This window comes from Gastrolobium bilobum, unplaced genomic scaffold (assembly GCF_033153095.1).
Source record: "Gastrolobium bilobum isolate Gb01-03AN ecotype WA unplaced genomic scaffold, APGP_CSIRO_Gbil_v1 utg16135, whole genome shotgun sequence".
Lineage (NCBI taxonomy): Eukaryota > Viridiplantae > Streptophyta > Magnoliopsida > Fabales > Fabaceae > Gastrolobium > Gastrolobium bilobum.
Window position 1 is genome coordinate 524,808 of NW_026899035.1, and position 15,286 is coordinate 540,093.

At 35.2% G+C, this 15,286-nt stretch overlaps 1 protein-coding gene and 1 long non-coding RNA gene across 2 annotated transcripts; both read left to right on the plus strand.

Moving 5' to 3' along the window:
• Positions 1-606: 606 nt before the first annotated feature.
• Positions 607-5,113, plus strand: LOC133286396 (heavy metal-associated isoprenylated plant protein 7-like). The gene is made up of 5 exons (XM_061483806.1): positions 607-752; positions 1,013-1,172; positions 1,618-1,814; positions 3,204-3,294; positions 4,555-5,113. The coding sequence occupies exons 1-5, from the start codon at positions 744-746 to the stop codon at positions 4,875-4,877; spliced, it is 780 nt and encodes a 259-aa protein (XP_061339790.1). The 5' UTR covers positions 607-743; the 3' UTR covers positions 4,878-5,113.
• A 1,671-nt stretch (positions 5,114-6,784) lies between these two features.
• LOC133286449 (uncharacterized) lies at positions 6,785-8,311 on the plus strand. The gene is made up of 3 exons (XR_009748122.1): positions 6,785-7,065; positions 7,364-7,439; positions 8,034-8,311. It is a non-coding gene; the product is annotated as an uncharacterized LOC133286449 (long non-coding RNA).
• Positions 8,312-15,286: the final 6,975 nt, after the last annotated feature.

A 15,286-nucleotide genomic window follows, 5' to 3' on the forward strand; every position in this document is an offset into this window, starting at 1 on the left:
ATGTACTTATATCTAATTAAGTACATCATATGCATCCGCTTCCTAATTATTTATTGTTTATGACACGAAAAACACACTATTTAAATACAATGACCCATGTATCCCACCGTTTCAAATATTGTTTATTCTCTAATTCTGATATAATTATGTGAAAATATCACAATTATAAAAAATGATTCAACCGTTATAATTTTGTAATTATCTATTTAATATCTTCTTTTTTTTCTTTTATTATAATTATTACAATTAATTAGTTTTGTATTGTCATTACTCTCCCCGAGAATATCCAAATTCGGAATAAATTTTTGGTACTGTATCTAAATTCAGTACATCTCATCAACAAGAGCAATACACATCAAAGGAGAGAAAAAAAATTGACAGAAAAAAAATAATTCCATCTGACATGTAATATTTTTATTGGTGGGATGCACTAAATCTTTGATACGCACTAAATCTTTGATACACCAGTAGTACTAAAGATTTATTGGCAGAGTCACCTATGATATTGTGCATTAAATGGTCCACGTCAGATTTGCAGAATCCCTACACGTTACTTTAAAATTTCTTCTTAGTTGTCTTCATCCCAATATTGCTCTTACGGGGACACAGAGAGAGAGAGAGAGAGTGCAAAAGGAACACAAGTGGGAGTTTCAAATATTGCTATCTCCCATAGCATATAAAATTAAGATCTGCGTTAGCCAGTAAAATCTCTGAAGCAGAAGGCATTGTCCACTGTGACAGGCATGGGTGAAGTAAGAGTTTCTACACTCAATTTCTTTTTTTATTCTAAATCAATCTGTCTCTTTGCCTGTTCCTTTTTGAGATATTCACAACTTGCAGCTTTCAGAACTGGCTACCATTTGATCTTTTCTCAACCCTGATACTTTCAAGTTTTTTTTTTTTTTCCTTCCATAACTGTATGATTGTGTTATCTCCTTATTTATCTAATACTCATCCCATGTGAAATGGAGATTTTTGAGTTCACATTTAAATGTTGTGTCTGCTGCCAAAGGAAAACAAGGAAGAAGGAAATAAAGAAGACACCAAAGAGGAAAAGAAAGAAGAGAAAAAGGATGAAAACAAGGACGGGTTACTGGAGATAGTACTCAAAGTTGATATGCATTGTGAGGCCTGTGCAAGGAAAGTTGCTAAAGCATTGAAAGGATTTCAAGGTCATTTCTCTTCAACTTTCTCCCTCTGATATGTGTTCTGTTCCTGACTTGAGTACTTCTATGACATCTAATCTAGTCCAAGACCATATATGAATGCATATAGATGAGGATCCTAGGAGTCCTCTCCTGCCTGGTATATTGAATAAACTATTATAGCCATCATGTTACACATAGTCTTATGATTTAGTGTCACCTGATATGATACTTTTATCCTCTCTTTTTTCTTTTTTCCTTGGTTAGATGGATTAATAATTCATATGATATGATTACTTTTGAATTTCACAAAATAAAGATGAAATAGGTTTGTCTTAGATGTCCCATTCATGTAGAGACAAAAGTTAATTATTGCATTCATAGTTAACAAAGGTAAAGGTGCATTATAGGTGGTGGAAAAGATTAATAAAGTAGTGTTAACGTTTCTTAATTATCTTTTTTTGTGAGACAGGAGTGGAAGATGTGAGTGCAGATAGCAGGACAAGCAAAGTAGTAGTGAGAGGGAAGGCAGCAGACCCCATAAAGGTGTGTGAGAGGCTACAAAAGAAAAGTGGTAAGAAAGTGGAGCTAATTTCACCGTTGCCAAAACCTCCGGAGGAGAAAAAAGAAGAAAACAAAGAACCACCGCCAGAGGATAAAAAAGATGAGGTGAATCATTCTCTTCTTGTTTTGTCTGCAACAAAAATATTCACCATGAAAAGATAATGTTATGAATTATTCTCCTCGACAAACATTAGTGAGAAGCTTTCAAACCTCAAAAACAAAGTCTTAAAAACGTTAGAAACAAAACACCAAAGTCCTAGTAATTTAGTCATCAGCCACGTGCTTGCAGTGTCATTTCCGTAGTTTTTTTATTTTTTTTCATGTATGGTGTCTTGATTCGGATAAAGGGGCTGGTGTTTTCCAAGCCACGGTGGGTGCTGACATGAAAGTAACTAAACAAAGTGATGCCCCTCCCAAAGGCACACGTAACGAGGGCAACGGCGGTGACAATTGAGAGGGTTTGACCCCACCCCCCCTTTTGTCCATCACCACTTGACATGCTACTCTTCTGCAAAATGGGGTCACGGGCGCAGTACTCCTGGTTTTACCGTGTCCCCACTCTGTAAACTTGATAACATTAACTGATTGGTAATTTTGAGACCACATATCATATAACAATGTGGTGTGGGGAGACTAAAACAAAAGGTGAGATCAACACAATAAGGTCATGACTCTCTGAGACTGATCCACTGCTAGTCTGCTATGCCAAGTGGTGAAGGGATGAAAATATACTTTGTGCATTCAAGTACATTAGACTAATAAATTATCAACATATCATTATTTGATAATTAACTGCTATAGTTGATAATTAGTAAATATACTATTAATATATGAGGTGGAATATTCTTACTACCAACATTTTTTACTACCAACTCACTATCTATCTAATCACCATTGGATTAACATTTTCTCTTTTTTCAAAAACTTTTTAGCATTCTCTCTCTTTGATTCAATGGTGATTAGATAGGTAGTAAGTTAGTAGTAAAAAATTTTGAATAAGAATATCCCCACTCTTAATATATTGGCTTAATAGTATATATAATTTAGATACACCAGCTTTATGCAAGAATTTTCCAGTTGGGATGTTTATTTATTTTTTTGGGAGGGGAACTCTTTCGCCTTTTTTATTACACTTGGAAGTTGGAAACCCCGTATCATGGCCCATATCTGAATTGGCAAATTATTAAAATGTGGGACCATGTAGGGGTCTCTCCTATAGTCTATTGTGTGAAATCATGGCTTAGAGATACATGGTACGTAAAAAATTCAAAAGAAGACCCATTAATTTTTTGTACTCTAGTAAGTGTTTGTTGTGTTTCTCTATGGAGGTTTTGTGTGGAGTTTTAAATAGTGTATCTGTTTCTAATTGATAGTGCTTATGATATACTGGTTTACCTCATTTTGCCAAAACAATAATATTTTCATAAAGTAAAAACAATCTTATTTTGATGGTAATGTAACTCCTATCTTGTGGTTGTTTGCATTGCTTGTCAGCCTCCACCTGTGGTAACAGTTGTCCTAAAAGTTCGAATGCATTGTGAAGCATGTGCTCAAGTTATACAGAAGCGTATCCGTAAGATTCGAGGTACAATTCATCCTCTCTATCTCTCTGTTGCTCCTGCGTACAGTTTCTCCCTCTCACTCTTGCACTTACTAGTACAATCACTACATCACCCACTTAAACACCACATGGTTAAAAAACATGCTTGCCCTTTTGTTTGATTTACTCTTTTCTCTTCCTTTTGAAAATCATATAATCACAAACTATATATATGTTTACATAAACGCAATATTTTTAAACTCTTTTACATAAAATCATTTGTTAAGCCGTTGCAGGCTTCTTAGAGATGTATACATAAACGCAATATTTTTAAAGTTAGGTTTACGAGCATGTAATGTTCTGTTTTTTCCTAATATGTGGCGCTAATCCCGTTCCTTTTTAAACGCGTGGGAGCTTGCAAGTTTTTAACTCATTCTTTTGACTCAAAAAAGGAAAAGAAAAGGAAAAGTGGTGATCTCATTATTTTCAATAGGATCTCGATGATTATATTAATCCCAATGCCACATATCTTAACTATATATAAAATTAGTATTTTTAGCTCAAAAAAGAAACTACATAAATTAATCTTCTATCTGGATGCTGAAACATTTGTATATAACCAGTTCATGGTTTGAGCCGCATATTGCATAAATTTTATAATGCCCATGCAGTTTATATACTACTTCAGCAGACAAAAAGTGAACCAGATCTTCAGACATTTGTATACGTGTTCCTGTGTTGGACATCAAACATTATCAAAGCATGATATTGATCCTATAATTTAATTTTATCTTGTTGGGGTCCTCGATTGCATGCTCGGTATTAAATTATTCGTCTAGGGAAAATAAAATACATGTACTACATAATCGTTATTGAAAGAAAATTGTTATCAATGTTTCAACTAGTTATTTTGCCTAGTATTTTAATTTGATGAATGTGTCCGTATTTTGGCCTCTATGTTTTGTTGCAGTTCCTTTTGTTACTCATCAACTTATTATAAAATTATAGTTTAAAGAGGTCTTTCAAGTCTCAACATTCAAAATGTGTGTTGATAACCCATTGTTATTCAATCGATTGTGTCTGGATAACCCATTGTCACTTCTTCTTCCCTTCCCTTGGCACCCTTGATTCCATGAATAGAGTCTTTGAAAGATAATTTTTTCATGGAAAAGTTTCTGAACTTTTTCTAGAAATACTTGATCTTATATTCCATGCCCAATTAACACTATCTCAAAACTGACATCCATTATCTATAAATTAATAATTGGTGGGCAATTCAATGTGTACTAATAATCGTATGTGCAGGAGTAGAATCAGTGGAAACAGACTTGGCAAATGATCAAGTCATAGTAAAAGGTGTCATTGATCCTGCGAAGCTTGTTGATCATGTGTACAAGAGGACCAAGAAGCAAGCCTCTATTGTGAAGGACGAAGAAAAGAAGGAAGAAGAGAAGAAAGAAGAGGATAAAAAGGAAGAGAAAAAAGAAGGTGAAGAAAACAAGGGAGAAGAAGATAACAAAACTGAAATCAAGAGAAGTGAATACTGGCCATCGAAAAACTACATCGACTACGCTTATGCCCCTCAGATTTTCAGCGACGACAACCCGAATGCCTGCTCTGTTATGTAAACCAGCAATTTGTGCTAACTCTCTATTAATTAGCGCAAGTAATTTTCTTTCCTATGTTGTTAGAGCTGGTCGCTATATATATATATATATAATGGTGTGAGTATTTGAAGGGTGTATTCCTTCCTTTCCTTGGCATCCCTTAGAGCTAGATGTCTTATTTCTTGTGCTTATGAACTTTCAAGTATTTGCTTGCCACTTCTGTTGCTTCACCGAATTTTGGCCTAGAATTTCTTTACCTATTAATGTTGATATTAAATATTTAAAGCAATCGTATGTCTTTGAAGAATTTTCTGAATTTTTAAAAGAGTCATTGCTCCCACAGCTGCTTCACACTAAATTATACTACAAGTACTAGTAAATAGCAGTAGTTACAATTTACAAGCTATTCAGGCTTCAATATATTAGCTTCCCTGATCTCCTTTCAATCACGTCATGAAATCGTTCATTGGTTGAATGAGGTTTACTCATGAGTGAATCTGTTACCTGCGAAGTCAGGGAGTAGTACTGCTGGTTTTTAATTGTGACATTCAGAATGGATTGTGTCATCATTCAAATAGAAAGTTTTCAATTACTGTACAACATTTTCAAAAAGTTTAAGTTGCCCTTGTACCTATCCAAAACCGATATTATAAGAAATCATTAATGCATGCACATGGAACATAAATCAAATGTGATAATTCAAAAAGGTTTAGAACATGCGGCTTATTCTCGATTTCCCAATCAGCACATCATATACCAAATGCGGGTTAAGACATAAGACAAAGTGACTCACCTTATTTTCTGTCTGTGGCCTGAGATTCCAAGATCCACTTCCCATCCTGCAGCATACTTCAAAAGGAAATGGGGCTCTTGCATTCCGACCTAGCAACTTACACATGCTCTAGATTGGGATACTTTGGGATCTGACACTTTCTCGATCCTTTTAGGTAAATGCTAACATCTATGTAGCTAAACATAAGTACTCAGTGCAAGTGGTGGTAATTGGAATCAAAATTTTGATCTGCGTAGATCATTTCAGACTTCATCATGTACTATAGAGTCATATGTATTGCGTAGTACAATGGAATAGATGGCCTGATGATAATGTCAGAGGAAGATCTAGTGCACCTTATCTCTTGGTTTTCGGTAATGGGTTGTACTTGCAAGTTGCACCAGTATTTATATCTTTGGACCACTAGGCAATTGTTGAATTACATTAATAGACAGTAGAAATGAAGTTTAAGACAAACACGGGCATACAAAAGGAAAAAAGGTGAAGGAGACTGGTTCAGGTCCTACTCACGCAGATATCGGAGTTGTGGTACCGTCACTGAACTGAATAATGCTCAAGGCAGACTAGATGTTATCCACATCATAATGTGCTTTCTTTGTGTCCCGACTTGAAGCACACTCTAACTGAAAAGCCTGACCCTCTTTAGGTCTCTCATTCATTCTGACAAAAGAAACCCACTATCCTTTTCCTAGTGCTCTGGGAATGACATAGCTGTGGCTTCATTAGATCTAACCATTTACATTTACTATACATTTTGGAGAAACGAATTGTGTGCATGAAATATAATAGCCCAACTTAATTAATTAGTAAATCTAATGTAATTAATTAATTAAACATGTTTTTAGTGAGTGAAATTAAGTATAAGGCTTAATTAAGTGAATCTGAGTCACTTTGGAGTTAAAAAGTGTACTCAGTGAAAATTAAGGGGTATAAATGGGTACTGGAAAAAGTACCCAAAATATAAAAATAAAAACAGTAATATTCCTAGAATAATATTCCAGACTTTTGGGTAAAGTTTGATAATTATTGGAGTTGAATAGATAGACGAACCAATACCCACATAAGTCACTTAACCAAGTAAGTGACTTAAAAACACAAAAGAATCCCCATTTTTCCCCCACTTTCCCGTCGCCAGAAAACGGAGAGAAAAAGAAGAAGAAGGAGAAAAGGAGGGAGAAGGAAGGGAGGAAGAGAGAGAGAGATCAAACCTTGACCGTTTTGGGTGATTCAAAAGCCTAAATCGCTTAGAATCTCGCCCTCTTTCATAATTCAAGCTTAGTTTTAAGTGGGGAGCTTTGTGTGGGGAGATATTGGCTCTCAAAAATTCGGCCCTTTGGTGAAAATTGGGATTTTGAGAGTTTCTACCTCTATTGAAGCTTGAGAAGCCATCAATCCTTGGTTGTGTGACCATTGGTGGTAAGATTCTAACCCTTGAACCATGTTTTCTTGGAAATTTCATGATATAGGGTTTTGAATGAATAGTGTTATGGATTTTGTGAGAATTTGAGTAAATTGGCTATGTTGTGGTAGAATTGAGATTTAGCACATGTTGAGAAAAGTGCTAAGGATGACAATTAATCGGTGGAAATGAGCCTAGATAGTCATTTAATAACTGATCATAATATTGGAAAATTCATGCTTGGATTGGTTAGTATTCTAACATGTTGAACAATTAGTGAGTTGAATGATTGATTGGATCCTTGTGATGTCTAAGGTTGAGACATTTGGACCAACCGTGAGTGATCAACCATTGCAGCAAGCTATGGAGCTTGAATAGCTCCTTGGAATTGGTAAGCTCATACTTGTGTTGTGTTTTGAATTGAGTAATTGATGGTTGATTGTGGAATACTCTTGGATGCAATGTGTTGATTGCATTACACCATGTGTAAGTGTTGGTTTTGGAGTAGAGTATTGTTGACATTGGTGAGGAACAAAAGTCGACTGAAGCATTGAGGTAAGCCTTCGGACCTTGGGTGTAATTCCCTTGACTGTTCTACCAAGCCCTGAAAGGGTGGAGGTTGTGATTGTGTATATAAATGCAATAAAATAGTGTAATGCTTTGTTATACGTATGTGTATGCATTTGGTGTGGCATAGGATGGTGTTTCCCTATGTTGGTATGTTGCATGACGATGCGTAAATCATACTTGGTAGTTAGCTGGCCAGTAGGACTATTTGCATCTGAGTTCCTTAGGACAGCTTGAGAGCTCGAGGGATTTCTCCTGGAGATGTATTGCACTTTGCATAGATATGTATTTACTGCATTATTATTGTTATTGCTATTACACTGATATGGAACTGTGGGGTGGAGAGATGCTCCAAGGACCCCTGGTTTACTGGATATATTCGTATATCTCACCCCGTGTTGTGGGGACCCCCTTTCAGGTAAGGATGCTGCAGGAGCCTCTGGTGGCAAGTGGCCATATCTGGATTATGCATGAAATGTGGCATTTCTTTTGAGTTTATGCATGACTTTTGTAGTTGACATGTATAGGATTTTATTTTGAAAGCCCATGGTCATTTGTATATCTTGATTTCATTGGATGAACTTAGCCTATGCTCATGCCTTTGGTTACACCTTTTGTTGATGGGAGCCAAGGGAATGATCATAGTGTTTTGTAAGCTAAGTTCCAGGATTTGTAAAGAATATGTAATGTAAATGATGCCTACTTGAAATTCAATATATGCATGTTTGTTATGTATTGAGTTGTTGAATTGGTTGGGCTGAAAATCAATTAGGTACCCTTTGTTTAAATTGGGAGACGATGAGAAAACAAAGGTCATGCTGCCCAAATTCTAGCTAAATCTCATGAGGAGAGATTGGATGAGTGCTAGGATTTAGTTTTGGGGCATGGACAATTGGGGTTTGTAATGGGGATGCATCTTCCCCTAGGATTGGACTTGAAAAATGTGGGAATTGGAATTCCCTGGCAGCGCGCTTAAGCGCCCAGGAGCGCGCCCAAGCGCCCTGCTGCCCCTGCGAGTGCCAATGCATTCTGCCTCCTCGCGCTGGAGCGCCCAAGTGGGGGCTTAAGCGCCCAGGATTGCGCGCTGGAGCGCCCTGGCTTGCGCTTAAGCGCCCTTTGCTACAGAAAGTTGGGATGCTTACTGTCCCCTCGTGTTTTAGCGCCCAGGGTGGGGCTTAAGCGCCCAGGGTTGCGCGCTTGAGCGCCCTGGTCCGCGCTTGAGCGCCCTGGTCCGCGCTTGAGCGCCCTTCGCCACTGAAGGAGGAGATGCTTCTGTCTCTGCGCGCTAAAACGTCCCTGTGGGAGCTTGAGCGCCCAGGATAGCGCACCTGAGCGCCCTGTTGCGCGCTTGAGCACCCATCCACACTGGAATGCCTGATGCTTACTGCCTCCGTGCGCTTAAGCGCCCAGATGGAGGATTTAGCGCCCGATAGCGCGCGCTTGAGCGCCCGGTAGCGCGCTGAAGCGCGCGGGGCCTGTGACCAACACCCTCTTGTGTTGCTTCAATTTGTCCTAACTTGGGCTACTGTGCTCCGATTTGAGCGCGGTTTGAAGCCACGCATAGCTAATGAAGAAACCTACAATATAGTAGAAGTTGTGAACTAAATAAGAAGTAAATTAATGGTTTAAAAATGGAAAATGAACATGATGTTAAGCTTAATTTATCTGTTTCCGCAAGGTAATATGGTTATGATCACGAAATTGGGTATTATAAGTTCGGTACGTTTTAAAATGAAAAATTTATCCGGATTTTAATTGAACCCATGTGATTGTAACTGCGCTTAATATCATAATGCGATGTTAACAAACCGGTTCTAGAACGGGGTGTTACATGAAAGGTCCAACCTTTTCCCTTCACTGGAATGTCCTACATTTATGAACATTTAGCGTTTGTAGTGCAACAGTTATCAATAACAAAGAAAAATAAAATGGTTAGTGGTAATTGAGAGTATTATTTAAGTGAGAGATAAAAGTTAATCTACATCCAATATTAACCATTAGGTCACAACTGCATGTCTCTTACAATGTTTTTATTTATTACATAATGGTTGAACCAATTGAATCAATAATCCAGTGTCCAAGACTATTCAAATGTAATCACATTATTTTGGCTTGGCGCGGCTGAAAACTATTTCCAAGAAGTTTCGAACCCATGCAAGCTTAATTTGGTACCAGCTTTTTGGGGAAAATGTTGGGAAAGTGGGGGTGAGAAATTTTATTCCCATGTTTGTTATGAGCTTTTGTTAAAATAATCTTGGGAAAAAATTTCCCCATCATTTTAATTTCTAACTACTCATTGTTAAAACATAAACCCATTTGCCCCATGGTTTTTATTTTTCCCCACTTCTCACATTCTTGTACTAAAATTTGGAGACCAAAATGTCCTCACATAATACATCTGCGTTTTCTACTTAGCTCAATTGACGTTGTCGTTTTTGCATTATGGAACAAACATAATAATAATGATAAGAACACCTTACTGTAGGTAAGGGATAGTAGTGTCAAATTTTTTGATGTCAATTTTGTCATTTCAAAATTTAAAAATAAGGATAATTTTGTCATTTAGATCAAGATTTCCATCAATATTTTACAAATAACCAAACATAGCATTTGTAAAATTAACTTAATATTTCTGACAAAATTTTGTCCTACCAAACATCTTTCTGTAACTTATCCGACAAAAAAATTTCCCCTTCATATTTTCAGAAATCTTTTCTTCCGAGTGAAAAAAAAATATCGTACCCTGAATTTTTTTTAGCATCCTCTGCCACTGCTGTCAACCTCACTTCTACAGCAAACAGAATATTGGGAATATCAACCATGATATTATTAGGCACACAAAATAAAAAGGAAGGGGGGGAGGGGAATTACACTTACCCCATTGAACTGAAAAGTGATAAGGAAATGCTCTTGCATGTTGATTCCTAGGCCTTCTATTATTAGTTGCGAACTATCAATTCTCCCTCCACGTGTGATGTAAAATAAATAAATAAAATCTCATATATATGTGGACCATAGATTATAAAGTTGTGGATCATATCCTAAAAATGGGCCAAAGCCGAATAATGCGCTAATAGGCCTTGAACCTTCACCCTTTCAATATTCTATTTAGCTGGAAATGCATCTACTAATGACTACTATTGTTTCTTTTTTTTGTCCCTGGCGAATGATTCATCGTCCTATAAACTATAGTTATGTCTCATAAATGACCTCAAAGGCCGCAACATTATAGCAACAATAATAAACCAACTTGAGGAATATAAAACACATAAGGGGAGTAAGATCTAAGCGAACAGCTAGTGTAAACAATTTTGTCTTGAATGCTGGGCTTCTGTCCATGCGAGAAAGGTGACCATAAATAATAGATTTCATTTTAAAAGCAATAGGGAAAGGGAAGGGTCTTTCTCACCCATACCTACCTATGTTCGCCAAATTTTGCTAATTGGATAATGATAGAAAACATCGTCTGAGTTGAAAACTTGTAAATTATTAGATTGTTCTCTGATCAATACAGTGGCGAATTGAAAAATCCTCTAAAAGTGACCCGTGAATGAGCCCACAAGGTCTTGTTTGGTATGGTTGGTGCGAGGTCATATGCCTTCGGGATTAGGACATTTTTTGGCCATTGGTGTGTGTGAAACCAGAGAAATTTTTTATTTCAATCATTGTCCCTAAGAATCTTAATTCCTATCTATGTAAGACACAATCAAATTTCCAGGGAGGTTTAAGTCAATTACATGCCACGACCTACTGCGTTCCATTTTGTCTTCTTTTTATCATTTTCTTTGGTGAATATGTATCCTTTTGGCCAATTGGTTATTAGGATAGTTTTTTAAACTTGGTAAACAATTCAGAACTTTAGAAATTTACAATAAGTCCGTGTTTATTCAAAGATCAGATTATTATTATTTTTTTGAAAATTAATCTCTTTTGAAATTTTAATTTACTCATGCTTTGACTAGAACAATTCTATGAGATGGATATGATTTTGATAATAGAATGTTAAAAAAAAGTAAAAAGAAGTATCATTTTAAATGACATAAACTTGTGTCCTTTTAGATAATTTACATAAAGTATGACTGATTATACTTTGTCTAAGTGCCTGTTTGGATCCTCTTATTTTTAAGCTAGAAGCTACTTATAAGCATAAGCTAGGCCAAACAGGTTTTAGAAAAAGCTCTTATAATGAAAAACTCTTTTTTTTATAATGAAGAAAAAAGCTGAAAATTAAAAGCTCCTAGGAGGAGCTTTTTTTTAGCTCTTATCTATTTTTCTTGAATTGTGTGCTCTTTTTTTTATAAATGAAGAGTAATAAAGATAGAGAAATAATTTTCTTGAAATATGTGCTTTTAAACTAAATTTTTTATGTAATTTCCAAACAGCTTTTAGCTTCTTTTTTTAAGCTTTTAGCTTCTTTTTTTAAGCTTTAGCTTATAAGTAGCTTATAGCTTAAAAATAAGAGGATCCTAAAGTCTTTTTTTTCTCTCTCCAGTTACTGTAAAGAACCTTGGGATACACCACCCTAAAAGCTAGCTCAAGGGGTGGGAGTGTCCAAGGCCTTATAAAGGCCATATTAGTTGCCCATCCAATCAATGTGAGACTATATATCTCAGCACGCCCCCTCTCACAAGAGCCTTTTAGGCTAGAAGCGTGAAAATTGCACAGTCCCATTTTTGGTTTACCTTTTTGTGTTTTTTTTTTTTAATTTTAATTCCACTTTTTAAAGCGGAGGACGGTGAGGCTCTGATACCATGTAAAGCGGGGGACGGTGAGGCTCTTTTTTTTGTGCTTTTTTTTTTAATTTTAATTCCACTTTTTAAAAGCGGGGGACGGTGAGGTGAGGCTCTGATATCATGTTAAGAACCTTGAGGTCATATTAGTTGACCATCCAATCAATGTGGGACTATATATCTCAACAGTTACATCGCTGACGTGTAAAGTGAAAAAGAGAGTAACTTTTTAGATTTACACAAAATATGACCGGTCATACTTTATGTAAGTCACTAAAAGAACACAACTTGTATCCTTTTAAAATGACACACAGTAAACCCTAAAAAAAATATAACAAATAGGAGCTGCATAGCCCGACAAAGGCAATAGGCAAAATTTGTTGTTGTTATATTTTTAGCAGAGAGGGGGGGTTTGGGGAATTGTCACCGTTAAAAGGGTGCAAAATTATTTTTATTTTCGTTTCTGATAAAATTTTATGGATAGAAAAATATATTTCATAACACATATTCTATTTTGCGTGTATTTAATAAAGAGAAAGATTTTCCGTTGTTGTAATTTTTAAAAACTGATAACATATTTTACTATGTGTGTATTTAATAAATAATATGTGAGGCAACAAATAAATAAAAAAAGATTTTGTTTTTCAATTTTTATCCATAGGTTAGCGGTTTATTCTTTGGAGGAGAAATAAATCGGCTTTACTGACACAATTTGTAACTATTTTTGTGTCCCGGATTAAAAATTAAAAATAAAATAAAATTGAGAATTTTGTCATTTACAGCCTAAGTTCTGGGTTGTTTAATTTTTTTAATATACGGGATTTATTAATATTCTAAATAAGAGCATGAAAGGTGAAAAGAATTAATATTAATCCTATAACTATATTAATATGATTAAGATTGATTTTATTTAAATTTAATATTATTAATCTATATAGAATCTGTTTATCAAATTTAACTTATTTGCTGTTCCAAACTTCCCATGCTCTTATTTGCATAAAATTAAATAGTTAAGTTTATTTAAATTTAATATTATTAATCTATATAGAATATATTAACCGTCATCATTTATACCTTCACTACCATCACACACATATATATAGAAGGATATTGTAACAATTAAGTTGTGTTATTATCATGTTACTACCAATCAATTTCACCGTTAGATCGATTATGTGGATCAAACGGTTATATTTATTTTCATCTTTGTATGGTTAGATTTTTCCATATTTAAAGTGAAAGCATTAAATATGAGAAATCATAACCATACAAAAGTGAAAATAAATATAAAACATTAAATTTGAGAAATCATGACCATACAAAGATGGAAATAAATATAATCGTTGCATCAACATACTAGATCTAATGGTGAGATTGATTGGTAGTAACTTGATAGTAACAAAACTTGACTGGAACGTTATACCCTGGCAATCACGTCCTATTCCCAAGACGCGGTACACTTTCAGCCGCGTGTCAGTGTGTCCCATCCCAAAAAAAATTCAATAGAAAGCGGTAGTGTATATGCCGCGTTCCAAGTTACAAGTCCAGTCGGAGTCAAGCACATATATATGTTTCACCTAAAATGTAGGCATATTGATATATTCATTGTAAAAGAGTTCATAAAATCCAATAAATCAAATAGTACCCAATCTTATACCCCTGTTGTGTGTTTGGTCTGCTTTCCCGATTTTCAATATCTGAAAGAAACAATTTAATCCAAAATTTTAACGTGATGAGTGAGAGTTTTTTTAATGATTTATATTAAGGTAAAAAAAAAAAATAGAATCTATGCAAAATTCATACTTCAAGTCCAAATGGTTTTCGTATGAGTGAGTGTGTAAGTGAATAACTTGTTGCTTTTATTGGATTTTTGGAACTCTTTTACCGTGAATATATCAATATGTCTAAATTTTAGGTGAAATATATATATATATGCTTGACTCTGACTTGACTTGTAATCTGGAACGCGACTTATACACTACCGCTTCCTGTTGAATTCTTTTTGAGATGGGACGCACTGACACGCGGCTGAGAGTGTACCGCATCTTGGGAATAGAACGTGATTGCCAAGATATCACATTCCAGTAGTCTTGGGAATAGGACGTGATTGCCAGGGTATCACGTTCCAGTCGTCAGGAACAAATGCAAAGGACGCGGTTGCTAAAGTGTCACGTCCTAACATGATTCCCATGGTACCACGTCGTTATGCATTATATAGGTAATACTTTTGATCAAGAAATTATTCCGGTAAAACCTTATCAAAATCAACCTACTAAGGTCAAAAAGCCCAATATCTTTCACCTATATATATATATATATATATATATATATATATATATAAACATCATCATTTATCTCTTACACATTTTTATATTTTCCTTTTTCTTTTCTCTTTTTATTTTTTATTTTTTACACATTACTACACTTATACTGCTGCTGTTTCTCCCACTACTACTATCAACATCGCCATTCACCACCACATCGCACCACTAATAGATATGACTATATGTTGAGTTTAATTATTCTTTTGTCCATCTAATCTGACTATATGTAGATATCTTTTTTTTTTTAAATTGTAAAAGATTCTAATGAATAGAGACCCTAAGTCAAATACGGGAACATGACATTCATAAGAATTTCATGCATTAATGTTTAAAAAAGATTAATCAAACATTATTATTTAATAACAACGATTTGAAAATTGGATTCCCAGAAATTAAAATTATTCCCACGAACCAAATACCCAAAGCAAATCATTGACAAATCTAATTTTCAGAAGATATTGAAATCCAACATCAATTGTTCTCTACGTGTTGAAACTGTTCCTACGCTTTGACATGGTAAAAGAAAATTAAAATATTTCTTTAACCCCATTTGCCTATATGTTGCGAAGGCATTTACTTTGATCGTGGCAAAAGAGTAGAGAATAATCAAATATGAC

Coding starts and splice junctions, on each gene's coding strand:
- LOC133286396 (XM_061483806.1), top strand. Junction 1,173..1,617: donor AGCATTGAAAGGATTTCAAG/GTCATTTCTCTT, acceptor TTTGTGAGACAG/GAGTGGAAGATGTGAGTGCA. Junction 1,815..3,203: donor CAGAGGATAAAAAAGATGAG/GTGAATCATTCT, acceptor ATTGCTTGTCAG/CCTCCACCTGTGGTAACAGT.